General features: G+C 43.9%; 1 protein-coding gene, 1 long non-coding RNA gene and 1 other non-coding gene across 3 annotated transcripts in view; 2 read left to right on the top strand and 1 right to left on the bottom strand.

Annotated features, from left to right (window-relative positions):
- Positions 1–1,794: 1,794 nt before the first annotated feature.
- LOC133651480 (uncharacterized) lies at positions 1,795–3,118 on the top strand. The gene is made up of 3 exons (XR_009826420.1): positions 1,795–1,905; positions 2,569–2,710; positions 2,816–3,118. It is a non-coding gene; the product is annotated as an uncharacterized LOC133651480 (long non-coding RNA).
- On the top strand, positions 2,410–2,500 carry LOC133652781 (small nucleolar RNA SNORD88). Its single transcript, XR_009826625.1, has one exon. It is a non-coding gene; the product is annotated as a small nucleolar RNA SNORD88 (small nucleolar RNA).
- A 2,337-nt stretch (positions 3,119–5,455) lies between the features above and the next one.
- Positions 5,456–23,118, bottom strand: part of shank1 (SH3 and multiple ankyrin repeat domains 1) — a 175,153-nt gene continuing 157,490 nt past the window's right edge. The window contains 8 exon segments of the mRNA XM_062050244.1: positions 5,456–6,438; positions 6,737–7,627; positions 7,701–11,112; positions 12,443–12,566; positions 14,335–14,450; positions 14,643–14,699; positions 14,770–14,796; positions 22,721–22,801. Coding sequence (XP_061906228.1) covers positions 6,351–6,438; positions 6,737–7,627; positions 7,701–11,112; positions 12,443–12,566; positions 14,335–14,450; positions 14,643–14,699; positions 14,770–14,796; positions 22,721–22,801 — 4,796 coding nt within the window. The 3' untranslated portion in view covers positions 5,456–6,350.

The raw sequence follows: 23,118 nt of genomic DNA, 5'->3' as shown, positions 1-23,118 counted from the left end.
AACCTTTTTGATTACCTTGGTTGCCATTTTATCACAGGAAAGGTTAGCCTCTTGAATGGAACCTAGGTAGGTGACTTCATCTTTCCTGGTGATGACACTGTCACCTACTTTTATGGTGAAGTCATTGACTTTCTTAAGGTTGATGTGGGACCCAAACAGGATGGATTCTGTTTTACCCAAGTGTATAGATAGCTTGTTGTCAGCGAGCCAGGTGCAAGTTCTACAGAGCTCAGCACTGAGGATTTTCTCCACCTGTGACTTGTCCTTGCCGGATACCAGCAAGGCAGAGTCATCCGCAAACAAAAACAATTCACAGTCGCATGCCGATGACATGTCATTTATGTATATTAGGAACAGTAAAGGTCCCAATATACTGCCTTGGGGGACTCCACAGCTCACCGAGAGGGGGGGGGGGACATGGTGCCGTTCACCTCTACCACCTGCTCCCTCCCCTCCAAGTAAGATTGCATCCAGCTCCATGAGGTTTTGTTAAATCCGATTGCTCTGAGCTTATCCAACAGTATAGCGTGGTTAACGGTGTCAAAGGCCTTCTGAAGGTCCAGCATGACCATGCCGCAGTATTTGCCCGCGTCCACCTCATGTTTGATGTGGTCGGTCAGATAGAGAAGGCATGTGTCAGTGGAGTGGTTAGTTCTGAAGCCGGATTGGAATTTGTACATGAGTTTATTAGTGGCAAGGTAACTATCGACCTGTTCATAAACTATTTTCTCCATTACTTTCGAAATGGAGCTGAGAATAGAAACAGGTCGGTAGTTGCCAGGTTCCAATTTGCTTCCTTTTTTAAAGAGGGGAGTTACTCTTGCTATCTTAAAATATTTTGGTACTTGGCCTTGTGTAATTGATAGGTTTATTATGTGCGTGATGATCGGGGCAATGATGAAGGCAGAGTCCCTGAGGAATCTGGAGGGAATATTATCAAGGCCGGTGGTCTTGTTAGGGTGGAGCGCGCTCAATTTTTTAAACACCTCATCAGCTGTGACCATTTCTAATTTGAAATCATCGTTGGATACTCCTAGCTTTCTGTAGAAAGCTTTAATGTGTTCTACACCAAAGCGACCAGAGTGGTGGGACAGCTTGTTGACAAGAGTTGCGGCTATGCTGGTGAAAAAGATGTTAAGTCTGCTAGCTACCTCCATTTTGTCTGTAATGAGGGAGTCACCCTCCTTGATGCTGATGTTGGTGAGTCTTGTTTTAAGTTTCTGGCTGCAACCAGTAAGCTGGTTGTTGAGAATTTTCCAGAGCTCACGTGGCTTATTTGTGTTTTCCTCTATTTTGTCGTTAATGTAATTTTTTTTTAAGGATTTAGTCAGGTTGGTTGACTTATTTCTTAATTTATTGCATTGCTTTTTGAGAGTTGAAAGGAGTCATTTGAGGTTGATATTATTGGGTTGTTTATCTACTTCTTCTACGCCGTCCCCACGACTACCCACCTCTGATTATTATTATGTTTTATATTATATTATTAGAACAAAAACAAATCTCCACTGCAGGGGTTCCCAAGAGGACATAACGAGAACTTAGGCTGGGACGTATAATGTGTCAAATTGAAATAAGTGTACATATATATTTAATGTTTAATATGCAATATATTTATCTGTACAGCAATCTATGTATTTATATCTGCACCTTATTGCTCTTTTATCCTGCACTACAACGAGCTAATGCAACCAAATTTCGGCTCTTACCTGTACTGGAAAGTTCAAGTTTGAATGACAATAAAAGGAAGTCGAAGTCCAACAACAAAAACAATATTGGGTGATACGGCCTCCGCACCACACGGTGGCAGTATAGCGTGGAAACACCAACCGGAAGTTGGCTACGTCTTTAAAAAGAAGCAGCAGGCAGCCCCTCGTTCATTTCGCTCATGGGGATCAGCAAGGAGAGGTAAGGGCTCTTTTTAAGTCAGCGTTTATTGTGTTTAAGATAACTAATAAATTCGTGTCGCTTACAATTTCAGAATCAATTTATATTTGATGTGTAAATCTAAAAAAATATTTTTATTTTATTTTAAAAAAAACAACTTTATCGCTTAAGAGACCAGCCGAAATAAACGCACAGATACATTGATCCTGATCCGATCTAGAACATTCTAACTTGCTCTCGTCGGTAATTATTCTGCAAGGCAAAGCTAAATCGCCTTTTTTCCACAGGCAGTCTGAAGTTTAGCACGTCCACTCTTCAAGGGGCCTTTGGCGCACGTGGTTAGCTTGCTAGCTTGCTCCACCTGCATGCCACACTTGCCTTATATGGGCATGCTTCCTCTCCCTGCACACTGAGCTTGACTACTGATTTACAAACTTCAACAAGACTGCATTATAATATATTATTATAAGATGCTATCATGAAGATTAGTGTGTAGTTCTTAAGGAACTTTAGCATAATTGCAACAATCTCTTCTGATGACGTGCACTGGGCTCTGAGACCACATGCTGACAACGTGCATCTTTGGCCCTGACAAGCCAAAGAGTCTGAGGAGACTCGCCAGACTATAAAGTCGACGTTCAGGACTTGTCGTGGTTCTAACTATTTTTGCAAATGTGTTTGCAGAGCTTCCCTGCAGGTCCACATGGGACCATCTGCCAGTGGCCAGGTGGCAGCAGCGGGGTCTGGTGCAACATGTGCTGGGTGGAGTGTGGTGTACCTCAGGGCCTGGTCTTCAGTTGCCAGGTCGGATCACCGGACCATGAAGGTGAGTTTAGAAGCAGTCATGAAGTGACTTGTGCTCAGAACATCTGTTACACACAACACAGTTTATGCACTCTGTCTTTAGATCGTGTTTGTTTTTTCTTTTTAGGTCCTGGATGTCCTGCAAATGTTAGTTCCAAGGTGATTGGTCAGACTTAGGTCAGCTATCAAAGAACTAACACGCGGGCACTGACCTGGACCCAAGCCTCCGGGAGGGACTTGTTGGACAGGACCTTAAGGAGCCACATGGGTGGGCCCTGCAAAGATGACCGAGCTCCTCCAGGACCGATGAGGGGAGGGGCCCCACAAGACTTGCCTGTCTAAGCAGAGGCCCCAGGACAAGTTTATGCGTGGACTGCAGTGGTGTACAAGATGAATGCCAATTTTTCTAATAAAAAACCTTACTATATATCTACATTTGAAGTTTCTTGTAGTTCACACATTGATATATATCTTTCAGTCTATATTCCATATAGTTGACTTGTAAGGAAAAAAGGCAATTGAATGCAAGTAGATAAATAAGTAATTGCTGACATGGGAAGGTGTATAAAGTGTTTTTGCACATGGAAATTACATTTTTAAATATTGCAAACATGCAACGAGTCCCAAATTGGATATTTTAAATGAGTGGGAAAAGTTTACATTTTGAGGAACTAATTTTTCAAGCTTGACAAGCGGGCTAGTTTAATTATACATCAAAGCAGGGGTCGGAAACTTTTTTGGGCTGAGAGCCATGAAAGCCAAATACTTTAAATTGTATTTCCATGAGCCATATATTTTAACACTGAATAACTAAATGCGTTGCTTTTAAAGTCTCATTCTTTTAAATATTATTCTGAAGCAACTAATAAAATACTTAATGCAACTCCTTGAACAGGTGCGGTAGAAAACAGATGGACGGATTAAAATGCATGAGAATTTGAGATGTACGATAAATGCTTTAAAATGTAATATCAGAAATTATCAGTATCAGTTTTTTTATCAGTATCGTTTTTATTTTAATTAAATTAACATAAAAAACCTCCCCCCATTTACACTCATTCACACAAAAGGTTTGTTTCTTTCTGTTATTAATATTCTGGTTCCTACATTATATATCAATATATATCAATACAGTCTGCAAGGGATACAGTCTGTAAGTACACATGATTGTGCGTGCTGCTGGTCCACTAATAGTACTAACCTTTAACAGTTAATTTGACTCATTTTCATTAATTACTAGTTTCTATGTAACTGTTTTTATATTGTTTTACTTTCTTTTTTATTCAAGAAAATGTTTTTAATTTATTTATCTTATTTTATTAAATTTTTTAAAAAGGACCTTATCTTCACCATACCTGGTTGTCCAAATTAGGCATAATGTGTTGATTCCACGACTGTATATATTGGTATCGGTTGATATCGGTATCGGTAATTAAGAGTTGGACAATATCGGATATCGGCAAAAAGCCATTATCGGACATCCCTAATGAGAATGTTTTATATTTTGAACGTTAACCCTGATTACTAGTGGAGTTATTCATTGTTAAGCCGTGTCAGCCAAGATTTATCTGGGAGCCAGATGCAGTCATCAAAAGAGCCACATCTGGCTCGGGAGCCGTAGGTTCCCTACCCCTGCTTTAAAGGGAGGGAGCCAAACAAAATGCAGTTTTTCTTATTTAAAAAAAATAAATAAAAATAACGTAATTAAAATGCGGATTAGAATTTGTATCTAGTTAATTGGTGAGAATTATTCTGAAATGATTTTTACAGTTAACATTCCATTAGAGGGCGCCATATTCCCATGCATTGAAAAAGTAAGATTCAGAATTTTTCACGCACTGAAAAATACAGTACAGGAAAAAATACATAATGCTTGTGCTGGAACTACCTCAGAATAATGAACCAAAAAAAAGAATACAAATAAAAATTTGAAGTCCAGCTACGTGTGCATTAACGGTTCTAATAATTCCCCAAAAGAGCCGTTCAAAAAGACTGTTCGTTCACGAACACCACATTTCTACCATTTTAGTCATGTAATGTGTATTGACAGATTTGTAACATTTTCATCAACAACATTTAAAACAATGTTAAATGATGTGGAAATTATACTAAGTCACAGGTCTACACAAATATTTTTTTATGGATGAAAATGTACAAAAAAACTTAAGTACCTGAGGAAAACTTTGAGTGTCTTTATTATAATTCTAACAATTCATCTCTTAAAACATTTTGAATTCATAGATATGTATATGCATATCACATATACATCCTGTATATATATATATCTATATATATTGTAACTTATCTTTCCACAGTTCATATTTTTTTATTATCTCTTAACAAAAACAATTGCTTTCTATGCAGTCGAGCCTCAAAAAGTTAAAGAACTTTTAGGAAGCAAGTAGAGTTGGTGCAGGAGTGAGTAGAAGGTACCTGTCTCTCCTGGTTTAGAGTTTTTTTGTTTTTTTTTTAGGATGAACTCCCCCTTGTGTGAAGCTGCTGATGAAAGCAGGACGGTTCTGCATAAACATGCTGGTCAAAAAAAATGGTGTCAAGATGAAAGCGGCTGTCGAGAGGAGGGCTCAAACTGTATAGAAAGCAGAGGCGTTAGTTAATAAAAGACAAAATATGCCTTTTTCTTTTCACACGGCGTTTGGAAGACGAGATTCTTCGGAGCGTTTCCATCCAAAAACCACATTAGCTTCATTGTCCTTATTGTTATTCGTGAATGCAACATGCTCTCACACAGCCACACGTTAGCGCCGGGGAAAGTATCATGAGAGAGCCCTTTACTGCGTTTCAGCCAAACAAGCCAGCGTCTTACATCATTTCCTGTCCAAACTAGACTGAAGCATGAACGGAAGACAGAAAAAAAAAAAAAAAAAAGGACGTCAAATGTCTGACTTGGAAGCAACAGTGCGCTCAACAAAAATACCTGTGTACATATTTGTGTGTCGGCGTCATCTTCAGATGTGGGAATAACAGTAAGGACGACGACGGCAATGTCAAATCACCGGAGCGTCTTTCCTAACAACGCTCCAGATAAAAAGTGTAGGAACGATTCGAGTACTAAAACGGTTCGCTTTCCTCCAGGATTGGTCTGCAGGGGCAGGGCGGCGGTCACATTGGCAGTTTTTAACCCACCTGTAGCCCCGCCCCTCTACTTGAGCACAGACAGGAAGTCCTCCATGTGGGGTCCCTTCAAACAAGTGAAAGCAGTCCCAAATATTCATATATATATATATATATATATATATATATATATATATATTTATATTCTCTATACCTGTATGTGTCCCATACACTTTGATGTGTGTGTGCATGCAGGCGGGTATAGTGTGTGTGTGTACCATTTTTTATGTTGTCGGTCTGGGCACTTATTTTTGCTACAACGTGATACAGTGACCAGTCGTTAAAAGTGATGGACACGTCAGTTTGGGGGCGGTGAGGAGTCACAGGACCTGAAGACTGGAAGGAAGATGGAATTTGATTGTTTCTCTCTCGCGTTTGCTTCGCCATGGTCACCGGGGTCATGGCGTCAACCTTTGTGTGCGTTTTGGATGACGGAGGCGGTCCTTTTGTTTCCCACTTCCTGGTTAAATCCACCGCAGGCATCAGCAGTTGCAACCTTCCGCCCTCACTAACTCCCCTCCCTCGCCACCTCAGCTCCGACTCCCATCGTCCAGCCTCCCCTCGGACTGTCCGTCCTGAGGCGAGAGGACCGAAACGGGGAACGGGCTGCTGGAGAGCCTGAGGACACCAAAACAAAAAGCATAAAAAAAAACATAACAAGCTTTAGGAGCTTTGCTTTAATTTGGGCTGAATCCCAATTGACCACACGGCCCAGGTGAAAGGCGGGCATCTGGGGTTTTTAAGGTAGAGGGGGAGGGCTACTAACGGGAATTGGGATTCAGCTCCTACCCTAATTGTAATAGTTATACGTTTTATGTCATGAAAGAATGTTAAAACCCAAATAAGGTCGAGCTACCATCCACGCCGACTGTCTACAGTGACAACCTCACCCTCGTCAGTAAAGCTGTACCCATACCTGTCAATCACAGACCTCAGGGCCCGCTCTATGTTCATGCGGTGGCCGACACGGGTCACGCCTAAATCCAGATAGTCATCCTTGGTGAGGGAGGGCAGGTGGGTGCCGTCGATCTCGTTGTCCAGGAAGCGCTCGCGGTGCTCTCCCAGATTGAGGTACCCGAGCCAGTCCGCCACGTCATACTTGGTCCAGTAGGGCAGTGGTTTGGAGGCGAAGGGCTTGGTGGGGGGAGGGGGCGGTAGATGGGGGTAACTCAGACAGGTGGGAGGAGGGCGCGGATGCAGGGGCGGAGAGGAAGTGCCGGACAGGAAGTGGGTGGGGGAAAGAGAGCGAGAGACAACTAAGGTTGAGTTTGGAGGAGGCGGGGCTCCAGAGGGGGCAAAGAGGGGCGGGGAGGGTGAGAAGTAGGGATCCCCCAGGGGGTTACCGGGTGAGGGAGGTGTGATTGAACCTCGCAGGTCATAGAGGGCACTGTACAGTGGCGAGGTAGGGAGGAGAGGGAGGGATGACGGACGTGGCGGCCCCACTTTGGGCCTCTCTGACGGGGAGATGAGTGGACTGGGCGCCCGCCTGCGCTGGAGCATGTGAGAGTCAGATTTGCGGGACTCGCGACTGGGGATGAACTGGAATTCCAGCGCTTTGGTCCGGTAGATGGGTCGATGTTTAGGGGAAGTGGGATAAGGGGAGTAAGACGTCGGGGACAGCGGGGAATGAGAACGTGGGGGCTGAGAGGCAGCTTGGGGCTGAGGGGACGAGGACCGACCCCAGTTTGGGTACTGGGAAGCGGGGGTCGGGGACGGGCACAAGGAAGGCTGCGATAAAGAGATTGGAGATGGTGACTGTGAACGAGCGGATGGGGGACTCAGAGCGGAGGCGGAATCTTCTGAGAATCTGTAGGGACAGAAATGAATAAATAATAAAACATGACAAGAAGTGAATGTGATGATGCAACAACAAGGCCTACCTGTGTCTGCTCAGCGCTCTCTGGCTGCTCCAGGTGTCCTTGGTCCTTTGCTGCAGCTTGCTGCTCAGCTCATTGATTATGTTTGGCTTCATGGTCGTCCCAGGAGGGTAAATCTTCTTCCCCTCTAAAAGCGACCCAAAATGGCCCCCGCCTTCACCGCCCATCTGTCCCTCACCCCAGAGACGAGTCATCTCGGGGGTGCGTGGGCGGTCAAAATAAGGAGAGTTTGGACGTCCCAAATTCTGCATGTCTCTCACCCTATACCCGTCCTGCCCACTTTCATCTTCTGTGGCGTCCCCCTCCTCGACATCCTCCTCCTCTTGGTCACCTCTTCGCCGGTGGGAGTGGAAGGACGCGGGGGCGGTGCTGGTCTGTCTGTGAAGTTCACTGCTGCGGCCCCCTTCCCTGAATCTGTTGGTTTTTGGGTAGGTGGAGACTGCTGCTGTGGCATTTTGCATTTCAAAGGTTTGACCATCCAGGTAGCTCATGTACGATTCCAAAAAATCCCCTCGTTCCCCCGATTCCACTGTCCCGCCTGCTAGTCGTCCTCCCCCTCTGTCCCCTCGGTCCAACCGGTCCCCCCGAACATTAGCCAAGATGCTGTCCAGGTGGTGGTCGCTACTGCTGCGGCTGTCCAGTTCTTCTATGCCAGAGTCCACCACAGTCTCCTGGGATTCTCCCTTCTTGGCAGTGGGGGGAGGACGGTGGCGCTCTCCCGTCCTGTGTGTGCTTTGCATGGCGGCGGAGGGGGTTGCGTATGCGGTGTGCGTTCGCTCGTGGTAGAGCTGAGTGGAGGTGCTTGTTGTGGTGGCAGCAGCGGTGGTTGTAGCGGCACAGCTTGTGGTCGTGGGAAATGAGGCAGTGCCCCGTAGAGGGGCAGAGGCGGCAGCGGTGGAAGAAAGTGCAGGGGGTCCCCTATAAGCGGGGGGAGGCGTTACAGTCAGCGGGGGAGGAGTGGGCGAGGAGCGTCCTGGTGTATGCATGCTGTTGTACAGGTGGTGGGGGTGGGACACGGACAAGGGTCTGTGAAAGGAGCCGGCAGGTGTCGGCGGCGACACTGAAGGCGGAGGATGGGGTCCGCTTGTTGATGTAGGGTGTAAGGTAGAGGGTGAGGGGGGAGGTGGGGGGTTGGGAGAAGTCTGCGAGGGCGAGGGAGCGGATTGAGTCAGATTTGCTACCTCGCTGTCATAAGAGGTGAGGCTAGAGGCGGTGGAGTCGCCTGCCTGGGGGGAGGGCAGCGGCGTGTGAGCGGGAAACACACTTCCAAACAGTTCTTTTTGGGCGGGTGGAGGCGGCGGGGGTGGAGGAGGAGGCGGGACCCTCTGTTGGGTGGAGCTAGCCGTGTTTGGAAGAAGTCGACGTTGCGAGTACCCCGACACCGCCCTGTCGAAACTGTTAGCGAACTCTAATGGCGGGGGCAGGGGGTCAGCGTAGACAAACTCGTCGTCCGCGTCCACCGAGGGGGCGGGCGGAGGAAGGACCATCAGGCCAGAGTTCCCAGTAGTGTTTACTGCCTGTTGAGAACTGGTAGTCGAGGGAGTCGTACGGGACAAGATGTAGGCATCTGTTTGACTCTCCATCCTGAGAAATGTGGGTCGTCGAGGCTGCTGGGATCCCTGCTCATTAGCGACCTGCTCCGCTCTCCTCATGTAACCTTCCCTCTCTTTCTCCCGTTCTTGCTCCCTGGAGGCCTCCCGCTCCCGCTCCCTGTCCTTATAGCTGGGCTGATATGGCTGAGACTGGTAGTGGTGCGTGTGGACCGTTTTGTCCTCTGAGAAGCGAACTCTTAGTCCCTCACGGGCTCCTCCCCCTTCCCGTTCCCTTTCCACTCCGCTGCCGCTCTCCTCACCCCAGACTCCCCCGACACCTCTGAGGATTCTTGGCGACGGCGGGCGGCCAACAGAAGGAGTGGTGGCAGCCAGAGAGGAAGAGGTGACTAAGTAGGAGCTGGAGGACTGTGCAGAGGAAGACACTGGCTGTGAGGTGACAGAAGACGAAGGGAAGACCACATTGGACATCTGGCGAACGAAGGGGTGCTCTGTCCCCCTTCTTACCCTGCTGTCATCCCGCAGAGCACGCTCTCTGGCTGCCAGGGCAAGGCCTAGCGGTGATGTGGGGTCGAGAGCTTTTCCTGTCAGGGGGTGAATGAAGGTGGTGGAGTGGGGCGGCGGCTGCCTTCCTGTGGCGGTGTACAGGTCAGCAGGCACAGACTTGGGCTGATAGTCATGGGCAGATGAGGAGTACTCAGGTAAGCCAAAGGCTGGAGGCATGCTGCGGGTGTGGTGGATGAAGGTGTCGCCAGAGAACATGCCCTCATCGATGGACTTTGACGGTCGTAGCTTAGATGAAGAACTTTCTTGTGTGTTTAGCTGCTGCTGGGACACGTGAGTCCGTGTTAGTCCTCCTACTTCATCCCCCCCGAGAACCATGTCCTCATCAGCAGACATGAACAAGGAGGCGCTCTTTCTACGGGCTTGGAGAAAGCGCTCTCGGTCCCTGCGAGCCGCGCCAACGACAGCTGCTCCAAACTGGCTGGTGAAGTCCAGCCCGTCCTGGGCTCTCATGGAGGGAAATGATGGAGGCGGAGGTGCGGGGACGGAGGGTGGTGCAGGGGGCTCTGGAGTTGGAGCAGGGGGAGGAGGGCCGTGGGTTTTGGCATCGTCCGCCTCCCCTGATGCGGGCGCGTCGGCCTCCACGCTGCTGCCCTGGCTGCTGCGCCCACTGCTGCTAGTGGAGGGAGCCTTGACGATGATGGTGGGGATCGGGATGGAGCTTTTCTCCACTTTACCCCCCAGTGTGCCCTGGTTGGCGCGCAAGTCCTCCACCTTTGATTGTTTCACCAAAGGACCTTTGCCTCTCCGGGCGCCCCCTTTAGGGCCCCCTGCTCCTCCCGCACTGCGCTCGGCTCGCTGCGGTTGGCTCTGACCTGTTTGTTGTTGTTGTGGCATGACGGTCGCAATGCTGGATTGTGGGATGGCGCTGTTGTAGCCTCTTCTAAGACCAGCTGCTTTGAACCCTCCAGAAGGCTCCCCAGTAGACGCAACTTTTCGTGTAGTAGTCCTGCTTTGAGCGGCATGTGCGCCTACGTGGGAATAGAAAGCTGTGTGTTCCACTGCTGCTCCCCCACCTGGGGCAGCACCGGGACCGCCAGGCCTCTCCCGGCCCACATGGGTGAAGTGTACTGCCGCCTGGGAATATGGCTGGTAGTGCGAGGGGGTGGCCGTGGATTGTGACACAGAGGGCTGTTGAGACGACTTGGCTCTCCAACCGAGGGGGGGAGCAGAGGAGAAGGGAGGCTCCGGCGGGGCTGTGGTCGGGGGCGGCGGGATGTCGTCTGGGCCAGGCACTGACAGACTGCGAGCAAACTTAATGGCTGGAGGATGCAGAAACTGCCTCTCCTCCTCCAGAGTCCCTGTAGCCACAAAAGAAGACAACGTTTCAGACGGGATAAAACTTTTTGTTAGACTGGAGCGCAATAAAGGCAACAAGATCGGTGAAGATGTCTTCATCTGCCTGTCCATCGACCTGATCAGTCCTCAAGTCTTCAGAAGTCAGTCTTATGAAGTTTGTTATAATCAGCAAAAATATATTGGACAGAATAACTGATTTTTTTCTCAGCGCATAGACTAAATAAAACAACAAACAGAAAATAAACTATGATAGTAATACTTCTAGGGTGTGGTAGACCAGTGTTTTTCAACCACTGTGCCACGTCACACTAGTGTACCGTGAGATATTGTTTGGTGTGCCGTGGGAGATTATGTAATTTCACCTAATGGGGTTAAAAATATTTTTTGCAAACCAGTAATTATAATACGCAAATGTGCCGTTGTTGAGTGTCTGTGCTGTCTAGAGATCGGCAGAGTAACCGTGTAATACTCTTCCATATCAGTAGGTGGCAGCAGGTAGCTAAATGCTTTGTAGATTTTGGGACCATGGTTTGTCGTAATCCCAATATGCGGGAGGCAGCGTGCAGGTAAAAAGGTATCTAATGCTTAAACCAAAAATAAACAAAAGGCGAATGCCGCTAAAAAAATGCATTGAAGCTTAGGGATGGCTATGCAAAACAAAACTAAAACTGAACTGGCTGCAAAGTAAACAAAAACAGAATGCTGGACGACAGCAAAGACTTACAGCGCCTGGAGCAGACGGCGTCCACAAAGTACATCCGTACATGACAATCAACAGCAAAATAGGACCAGACTAAAACACTACACACAGGAAAACACCAAAAACCTCAAAATAAGTCATGGCGTTATGTGACAGGTCGTGACAGTACACTTACTTTGAGACAAGAGCTATAGTGATGCATAGTTGGTTATGGTTTGAATTAATATCCAACAATTGCGAGAACGACTTTTTGTTGTCAATATCGGCTGCTGAGTTTAATTTTTTAACGTTTTCTGCTGGTGGTGTGCCTCCGCATTTTTTCAATTAAAAAAATGTGCCTTGGCTCAAAAAACTTTGAAAAACACTGTGGTAGACAGTGAGTCGAGAAATTGTGATGAAAATGCAGCCAAAGAACCAACAATAGTGTGATATTAGATAGAGTGAGACTATCATATTATGTGTTGTACAGGGGACTCCAGAAAGACAACAGTGTGCACACGTTTGGCCCTGGAGACAGACATGTGGTGGGCCCACAGACACACAGAGCAGCACAGTGTGGATCTCCAGCAGGTCCAGAGGACAGACACATAGGCCGACGCATGGACAGGCAGAAAAACACAAGACGGCCTCACCGATGGACTTCTGCCGCAGCATACCGTGGGGTGGGCCATGACCGGAGGAATACTGGCCGCGATCGTAGCCCAGACCCAGACCAGACGACGTCACCCCCAACCCGGTCTGGTCCGTGAAGTTTGGCTGGGAAAGCAAGAAGTGAAAGACACACTGATGACTGAGAGGAAGCTTTGATTTAAAGCAGACAAGATTGTGACATGAACACTGTATGACGGCCGTTTCACCCAATCGGTGCCATTTGCGCCCCCAGGAAATAGTAAAAATTAGGGGTGTCTCGATCCAATTTTGATATCAGATATTGATTATATGGGCTTGCTCCGATATAAGCAGTTTACTTGTGCAAAGCTGGACAACCAGTTGACATCTAAATGTCCTCCAATAAGCACAACATTTCTTCTGTTTTAGTCAAGTCACTTACACAAGGTACAGTAAATATGCTAGGCTATAAACTACTAGGAGAGCAGCTACACAACAACTAAGCACACAAGGTAGACATACGTAATAATCATTGAACACTATTGCAGTGTTAAAACAGCACATTTGTCAATATAAACAAGTATCAAATAATTATAGTTGCATATTGCTTACACATACAAAGCCTACAAGGCAGAAGCGTATTAGAAAGTATCCAGTAACAAACGTGTCCGCATCATTCAACTTACTGCAACATGAGCTTAATTTCATCAATTACTCTGGCCAATAGATATCACAAAAAAGTGTTATACACTGAATTTTTTAGACAAAATGTTCTGCACCAATTATTTTTACACTGAATTTTTCTGCACTGATTTTTTTTAGACTAAATTTCTTTATACTGAATTTTTCAGCACTGATTTTTTTATACAATTAATTTTTTTACCCATTTTTTTTACATTGTTTTTTTTTACACTGAATTTTTGTATCCAGAAATTTTTAGACTAAATTTTCTGCACCAAATTTTTTACAATTATTTTTTCTGCACTGCATTTTTATACAATTAATTATTTTACCCCCATTTTTTAAATTAAGTTTTATACACTGAATTTTTATATCCAGAATGTTTTAGACAAAATGTTCTGCACCAAATTTGTATACAGCAAATATTTCTGCGCTGAATTTTTTTCAGACAAACTTGTCTGCACCAATTTTTTTACATTTACTTTTTTTGCACTGAAGTTTTTTTAGACAAAATTTTCTGCACCAAATCTTTATAAACTGACTTTTCTAGACAAAATTTTCAGCACCAAATTGTTTACACTTCATTTTTCTGCACTGACTTTTTATACAATGAATTTTTTTACCCCCAATTTTTTTTTTACACTGAATTTTTATATCTACAATTTTTTTGACTAAATTTTCTGCACCAAAGGTTTTTCCACAACGTTTTTTTATACTAGGTGTTTATACACAAAGTTTTTATACACTTGATTTTTTAGACAAAAGTTTCTGCACCAATTATTTTTACACTGAATTTTTCTGCACTGAATTTTTTTAGACAAACTCATCTGCACCAATTTTTTTTACATACATTTTTTTGCACTGAAGTTTTTTAGACAAAATGTTCTGCACCAAATTGTTTACACTTCATTTTAAAACACAATTTTACCAAACTGAATTTTTAAACACACATTTTGCTCACAAATTTTTATTCAATGAAATTGTTAGCGTAATATGAAATACAGTTCACAAAATTAAAACGCAAAAAATTCAGTTACATAAATTCAGTGTCCAAAAAAAGCTTTCATAATAAAGACACAAATTAACCATCATATGTCTGGAACCAATTAATAATGATAAACGAAGGACTGAGTGTAGTTCAATAAGTTTATTATGAGATTAAAGAGTTGAAAAAAGACAACAGGCAAATGGCACCGATTCAGCGGAACGGCCCATAAACTTATTTATCACGCACCTCGTTGCTATAGAAACTACGTCCCCTGTCCCTTTTTGGCCCCTGTCCCCGCGTCCCCGGTGCGTCATTGGTGCTGATTGTCTGCTGAGCCGCTGCAAGAATTTCATCTAATTTATCTGAGAGGAAGAGGAGGGAGAGACGGACGGGGGGGGGGAGGGCGGGAAAAGAGAAAGAGGAAGACAGGACAATGAAACAGAAAAAAAGGGACAGCGACAAAAATGGACGAAACCAGGCACGGGAAAAGAACATGGTGGATGGAGGCGGATGACAGGACGAGGAATTGCGGACATGAAGATGATGGGCCTTACTTAAAGCCATCTGATAGACTGTCCTCTTCTTCTCTGCGACTTGGGAGGACTCGAATTCTGGAAGGAAAAAGGAACAAGTCCAGCCCAGTCAACGGGGGTTAAACGCACGCAAATAAAAAAGTCTAACCTGATTTCTTTTTCCACGGGGTAGCAGCTGCGAGGAGGACAAAAGGAGACTTGGTTTTGGCAGGAGTGGTTCCAAGGAATACTAATAACATTCCCTGGAGTGTGTGACATGCACTTCTATGCTGAGTAAAAGACTCCAGATGAATTAGCTCCATTTAAAGACAACAAATGTTGTCTGGAGGCACTTTTGACGTTAAAACATGACAGACTGCACACAAGGAAAGACTCCCACCTCTTTCCACTGCAGACACGGGAGGACGCCACCACCACCACCACCACAACACAGAAAGACACGAGAAAAACACGAGTTAAAACTTTGACGTGACTGTGGACATCTGACACTATACTACCAAACAGAAAGAGGACGGCGACACGGGCGCCATGCCAACCTGCGCCCTGCGTGAGGGCGCCGCGTGTCTCCGCGGTGACCCGGGACAGTGCGGCCATCACGGAGGTGACAGGGTTTATTTAATAGGCGTCACAGCGAAAGGAATTCTAATGTGTTAAATATGGCCACACGAAGAAGTGGAAGGGCGTAAAAACACTCATAAAGCCCAACAACACATGAGCATAAATAACACAAACGGGGGCGTTGACCCTGGACGAACACTTCCCCGCCTACTTTCTTGCCTCAAATAGAATGGGCATCAATGCGGTGGTTTCCGTGGCAACAGACCTGGAAGTAGTGTACTTATCCCAATAATTCTATCACGCAAACATATTAACGATGATGACAATTTCTTCCATGTTTGATTACGCAAAGAGAAGGAAGACATTAAAGGGACTGTTTGCAACTTGCTCAAAGTTACATCTTTTACAACATCAACGGCTAGTTTATGTTACTATTAGTGCTTTCACAGAATATATATGTGGAGGGGGGCGTGGCCTGCGGGCCTGGCACGGAACGGGGTGTGCGAGGACCGGCCTCGAAGACAGCGACAGGTGAGTAGAGGGCCCAGGTGGGCCTTGTTATCTAATCACCTGTCGCCTGTATTAGCAGCAGCCGGCACGAGACACGGAGTGGGAGTTGGAGCCCGAGAAAGACACACGGACTGAGACACGCTGGACTGAAAAGTCTGAAAATATATTGCTGGAAAGCAATCCCTGAATGAATATAAAAGACTGTTACCTCAGACTGCCGGGCTCACAAGAGGAATCTTTGTGTCAGGAGGGCAACCTCTACAATATATTTTTCACAATTACTACATTTTATCTTCATTTTTAGCTTCCGATCCCATTTCTTTTCCACCTCAGATTCGAGTCCCGATTCGACACTTTGACAACCGATTATAGAACTAAAAAAAAAAAAGTTTTCGAGCAAGTAAATACTAGGGATGGACAGAGTCACTGATTCGCACCGGTGGCTGGAATCAAACACTTGCGATGCGACTACACCGATACATTCCATCATGCATCGATAAACAACAGGGGCAAGTTTGCGATGCATCGGCTCTTGCCTCGCTTTATCGGTTAAATTCATGCGTTCGATCGATATTAATATGTTCTAAATGTTCCTGCTCAGCCCAGTGTCACTGGTTTTATACAGTCTCCGTTGTTTATTTTTCCACGTAAGATCCATGGAGGTCTGCGGTGAGATCTGACTCGCAACCCTGACTCTGTCCTATTTCCGGGGCGGGCACTTGAGGAAACTCAATTCCGGGAAGGAGCAGCACGGAACAGTGCAGGCGACATGGATGACAGTTGTTAGAATAATCATGTATGTATTATCACACAATTGTATGCTTAAGGGCCATTGCTATAGTTATTATCTGTATTTTTCTATCTGTGCAAAGCTGGCAATCCAAAAGATTGGCAGCCGTCTCGTATCAGTGTTGTGTCCGGACTCGGCCTGCTGACTGCCAAGGCCGAACACCGCCGTGACGCAGACAGAGCAGAGACAAGGCGATATCACCAGCGTCAACACATTTGCATTTTTGTATAATCATATATTGTGTCTAACTGGAGTTGTCGAGATTACCCCCTTCCCTCAGCGACAGCTTCAGTGATGTAACCAGGGACCTCCCAAATAAACAGTAGAAGCACGTGGGCTGGACTTTTAGAACGTAGTTTGGATCTGTAACTAGAATACAGCCCAAAACACGTGTCTCCTCATTGAGCCAAATTGAACTCTGTCTCTGCATGATTCCTTGCTTCTCGTCTGTTTAATAGATGTCATCAGTGTTTGAACCTGACACAGTGATGATATAGTCGATGCTCCCAAACACTCGCATAAATCGAACGTATGGAAATACTTCAGGTTTTATAAGAAAGGCGGTAAGAAGGATGAGACACATGCAATATGTAAAGAATGCCGTGCTGCTATCAAAAACGTGAGAAGCACGACAAACCTGGCTACACACATGAGACGTAGAGGAGTGTTTTTCAACCACTGTGCCACGGCACACTAGTGTACCGTGAGATATTGTTTGGTGTGCCGTGGAAAATTATGCAATTTCACCTAATTGGTCGGAAAAATATTTTTTTGCAAACCAATAATTATAATCCGCGAACAATGTGTCGTTGTAGAGCAGGGGTGGGCAATTAATTTTTACCGGGGGCTGCATGAGCAACCCGAGCACTGCTGGAGGGCCACACCGACAATATTTCAATTAAATTTTGCTTAAATTATTTTTGATATTCCGTAAGATAAAAAATAATAATATTTTCATTTAACCTAACTTATCTTTATAAAAAAGCAGATGGCTTTTGATGGTTTTATTTTTAACACTTTCTTACACAACACTTCCTGATGTGTAATACAATGCAAAAATTTCAATTTCTGTCACTTTATCCTGCCGCCTCTTTGTTGTGAACGTAGCACGCCTGTAAGGTGATTGGCGAAGAAGGAGGAAGCGTTGCTTTTGCGGAAATGAGGAGTGAGGATAGATGTGCGTGTGGAAAGAACGAGATAAGTTGAGCTGTGTTAGTATAGGTTGCTCAATAAAAGTTTAAAAAGAGCGTTAGACTTGGTGTGCACTTCTTCTGGACGCTACAATTGATGTCAGAAGTGGGATGAAATGCCTCCCAGTTCGCCTTGCCATCAAACCTGGGACTCTTCATTGAGGGCGGAATTCCCCCATGGCAAGCAGCGTGCGCTGCACCTGTAGACACTGCCTCTCTCTCTCTCTCTCTCTCTCTCTCTCTCTCTCTCTCTCTCTCTCTCTCTCTCTCTCTCTCTCTCTCTCTCTCTCTCTCTCTCTCTCTCTCTCTGTCTCTCTCCTCACGTGGCACGTACCTCATGATGTAGCAGGCTGAGCACACAATTAAGCAGCGTAGTATGCACAAAGTTTTACTTCTGCCACCAATTGTAGCGTCCAGAAGAAGTGCACACCAAGTCTGACGCTCTTTTTAAACTTATATTGAGCAAGCTATACTAACACAGCTCAACTTATCTCGTTCCTTTCACACTCACGTTTATCCTCACTCCTCATTTACGCAACTCAAGAAGACACCATCAACTTCAGCAGGTCGTTACACTATATTCTTTATACACAGCAACATGTGTACCACAAATTAAGCACACGGCTTTACCTTTACTTGGCAGTCCATGTCTTGTTGAAAACACGCCATTCGTCATCACCTTTTCTTTTTTTAGCGTCTCGGGGATAACCAGGCGGACCGGGCATCACTGGTCGCTGTGCGCCTTCACTAACAGGACATACGCCCATAAATAACACTTTTCAAAATAAAAGCAGCACAGTTGTATTGCACGCACGACATATATGTTTTTTAAAATGTATTTTGTAATTTGTGATTGCCGCTGCGCGCACGAGCATACATCCACACGGAAGTCATACAAATAACGCTTTTCAAAACAAAAGCAGCACCGTTGTATTGCACACTCGAAATAGATACTTTTTAAAATGTATTTTGTAATTTATGATTGGCCTCACGCGGGCCGGACAGGGACGTACAAAGGGCCGGATGCGGCCCGCGGGCCGCAGAATGCCCAGGTCTGTTGTAGAGTTTATAATTGTAGAGTAACCATGTAATACTCTTCCGTACCAGTAGGTGGCAACAGGTTGCTCATTGCTTTGTAAGCCTACTTTGAGACAAGAGAATTAATGATGGTTATGGTTTGAAGTCAAATCCAACAATTGCTGAGAACGACTTTATATTGTCAACATAGGCTATTCCTTCCGCCCGAATGCAGCTGAGATAGGCTTCAGCGACCCCGAACGGGACAAGCGGTAGAAAACGGATGGATGAATGCACTGCAAAAACTGAAATCTAAGTAAGATTAAAAATCTCAAATAAGGGTGATATTTGCTTATTTTCTGTCTGATAAGATAATTCTTCTCACTAAGCAGATTTGATGTTAGAGTGTTTTACTTGTTTTAAGGGTTTTGGTCCTAAATGATCTCAGTAAGATATTACAGCTTGTTGATGAAATTTTATGACCGATATTGAGTAAAACATGCTTGAAACTAGAATATCAACCAATGCAAAGCTGTGTCATTAACACTCACAAGTATAAAACTGCTTTTTTAAAGTAATAATTTCTTACTTCAAGCATGAAAAAAAAATCATGATGCCGAGCGCATATCATTATGTCAAGATAATGGCACTAGCATTTACTTAATTTAAGAATATTTTTCAACATATTGAGCAAAGAGGTCTCTTTTTTTCCTACCAAGAAATGTGCACTTGTTATTAGTGAGAATATACTTATTTTAAGGTATTTTTGGGTTCATTGAGGTTAGCTAATTTTACTTGTTTTGGAAAGTCTTGACGAGCCGAATTTTCTTGTTCTATTGGCAGATAATTTTGCTTAGTTCAAATAAAATACCCCTAATTTTCTTGTTTTTGAACACTGACTTTTTGCAGTGTGGAGTTTCGTTTTTAACATTTTCTGCTTGGGGTGTCCGTCATGTATTTGTTACTCGGATCACAGGACAATACCGGAACCATTGTAAGGGGAACTTAAGGGCGGGGGACACAGGATATGATGACATGTGTTGTGTGTTGGACACCTGGAAGTGGAAAAAGTAAAAGCGGGAATAAAAGGCAGAAAAAGACAATAAGCTTTCTTTTGGTGTATTATTAAGCTTAGATTGCTAATAAGTGAGTGGTTAGAGTGTCCGCCCTGAGATCGGTAGGTTGTGAGTTCAAACCCCGGCCGAGTCATACCAAAGACTATAAACATGGGACCCATTACCTCCCTGCTTGGCACTCCGCATCAAGGGTTGGAATTGGGGGTTCAATCAACAAAAATGATTCCCGGGCGCAGCCACCGCTGCTGCTCACTGCTCCCCTCACCTCCCAGGGGGTGATCAAGAGTGATGGGTCAAATGTAGAGAATAATTTCGCCACACCTAGTGTGTGTGTGACAATCATTGGTACTTTTTTTAACACAACAATGGCGACAAGGATGGGATAGTGTCCCCCTGGATTTTTTTTATGAAAAAGATGCGCCTTGGCTCAAAAAAGGTTGAAAAACACTGACGTAGAGTCTTGTTGTTTGCAGAAACTTTTTGCCAACAGTATTTTATATTTCTACTTTTATCAGAAACTTGTATTTTCGTTATTAATTTATACAGTATATTTATACAAACAAATTACTGTTATTTGCACTCATGAAGTGCATGAAGGTGTTCTGTTTCTTTGATGTATCGTAATCAACAGAAAGATTTTGTTTTGACCCAAGAACTACAAAGCGGAGAGAAAGCAGGATCTGCCCAAGTTCCAGGCACCTCTTTTTTAAACTCTTTTACGACCTTTTCTTAGAACCGACCTTTTCTTTTGCACTGTTTTGTAATTAAAGGCGATGGCTGTTTACGACCCCCGTCCCTTTAGAAACAGCTGTTGCCATGTAATCAGGGAAAGTCCAAATCAAAGAGGAGGCGTACAATCTTTCGGCAGAGCGTAATGACACTGTACAAGGGTACAGATGTACACATTTCTCCTCACTGAGCCAAATTGAATTCTGTCTCTGTTTGATTCTTTGCTTCTTGTCTTGTATAATAGATGTCATCAGTGTTTGAACCTGACATACATGTTGTTTTTACGATAGAATCTACACTCATTGATAGCTAATGTTAGCTAAACTTTGCTGAATCACTATCATTAGCTGACAACACACAAAGCTAATGTGTTACATACGGACGTAGTTTAGGTCATTACGTAATAAAAGCTCAAAAAGGGCGGGATATAATGCTTAAAACACAAGTAATCCGTGTGAAGGATGCAAACAGACATTTTAATGACTCAACTGTTCCCTTTGATTGACAGTCTGTGAGGTGTAGGGATGGGTAACGTTCACATTTGAACAGTACCCAGTACACATTTTCAGTACTTTTATGTGCATTAAGAAATAATATATATATTTTTTTTTAAATCTATATTTTTATTGCAACATTTAAAAATGAACTGATTATGATAACTGCCGTCCGGTTGTTACGTCTTGTTTCATTATCACATTTCTGAGTATGACTTGCGAGTATGACACAAAGTTGCAATTGGTCATTTCAGTCTTTGCTGTCTTATGTTGCGCCCTACAAAGTGTTAATACTGTAAGTATTGCACTCATCACGCACAAGCTGTTTGATTGTAACGCGCATCTTAGTCGTAGGTTTCATTACGGCCCAGGCCTTATGGAGGTCTTGTGGGAGTGGAGGCTGGCTTGGCCATCTCCTCTGCCTCGCTCTCTTTCTCCTTCTCTCTCTATTGCCTCTGTTCACAGGTACTGCAGCTGCACCTAATTGCGGCTAATCAGTGGGAATATATCAAGTTTTTTTTTTTACATTGAATATCATTATCCATATTTTTTTAGACTAATTGTTCTGCACCAAATTGTATACACTGAATTTTTATACAATTATTTTTTTACACATTTTTTTAAACAACATTTTTAAGCACTGAATACAATTAATTATTTTACCCCATTTTTTTTTACATTGTTTTTATACATTTAATTTTTATATCCAGAATTTTTTAGACTAAATTTTCTGCACCACATGTTTTACACTGAATTCTTATACAATTATTTTTTTACTCAACATATTTTTACACTAAGTGTTTATACAGTTTTTATACACTAAATTTTTTAGACATTTTCTGCACCAATTATTTTTACACTGAATTTTTCTGCACTGAATTTTTTTAAACTAAATTTTCTGCACCAAATTTTTTTTTACACTGAATTTTTCAGCACTGATTTTTTATACAATTAATTCCCCCCACCCCTTTTTTTTTTACACTGAATTTGTATACAATTAATTGTTTTACCCCAATTTTTTTTTTGTTAAGTTTTTATATATTGATTTTATATATCCAGAATTTTTTTGACAAAATGTTCTGCACCAAATGTTTTACACTAAATTTTTTTGGGCTTCCTTGGACCTCAGCCCCTGCTCAGCTTTCTTATGACCAGCTCGGGTCTTGCACCTTTGCTTGATTTAGACATTTATGTTAGCTTTGCTTTAGGTTAAACTGTTAACTTCACATATTTTATATTAAATACTCTTTATTGCACATTTTTACTTCGATCTGGACTCCCCCTTTGTCATTGCGGCCCTGAGCCAGCCGTAACAATTTGAAGGTGTCGAAATGAAAAAGTTAAAATCGCTAGTGCTAATCAATAGCGTGTCAATAGCAAATCCACTGTATATTAGCATCAAGCTAGTGCATTTGAGGGAAAAAAGGGGCTTTACTTAAATTTTTTAGTCAGTTTCTTTGTTTGCATTGAACATTGCAAATGACCTACAGGTAGTTTGGCTGAGTCCGCTCTCAGTTCTGCTGGAGTGATAGCCAAATGCCAAAAATGAGGTGCAATGAGGCCACGTGCCACCCAGGTACCAAAACATTGCACCGTTTTTTACATGAATCGGTAACCGGCGGCATTCGGTCGGCGCCAGAAAAAGTTACCCATCCTCGTAAGGAATCTCTTCCAAACTTTATGCATTTTTTCTGGTGCGTTGGTCTTAAAATTTTACATGACGTGTTTTTCTCACCCATCTCCTCCAGCTCCGAGGTCATGGACTTGGAGCGCAGGGCGATGGCGGGTGTGCTTAGCCTCTTGCTCTGCTGGGGGACTGCAACACAAGAGACAACCACAAGAGGTCACTCACCAGACTCGCCGGGAAAAAAAGAAAAAAATGTACACCAGGGGTGTCCAAACTTTTCATTGAATATTCAAAGCATGCAGGGCCATTCTTTTTCATTTTCAAAACCAACTCAATAAATAGATTTTTTTTCAAGTTTGTTCCCAAAGACTCAGAAGGGTCTCAGTCATAAAAATGTTAAAAAATAAGTCATACTTTACAATTTTTTTAAATTATATCTCAATGATTAAATCTCCAGATCAACTCAGGTCTATATGTCAATATAGGAAAAAAAAGTTTTTAAATTA

This window comes from Entelurus aequoreus, linkage group LG06 (assembly GCF_033978785.1).
Source record: "Entelurus aequoreus isolate RoL-2023_Sb linkage group LG06, RoL_Eaeq_v1.1, whole genome shotgun sequence".
NCBI classification, from domain to species: Eukaryota; Metazoa; Chordata; class Actinopteri; order Syngnathiformes; family Syngnathidae; genus Entelurus; species Entelurus aequoreus.
This window is presented reverse-complemented; position numbering and strand designations above follow the sequence as displayed.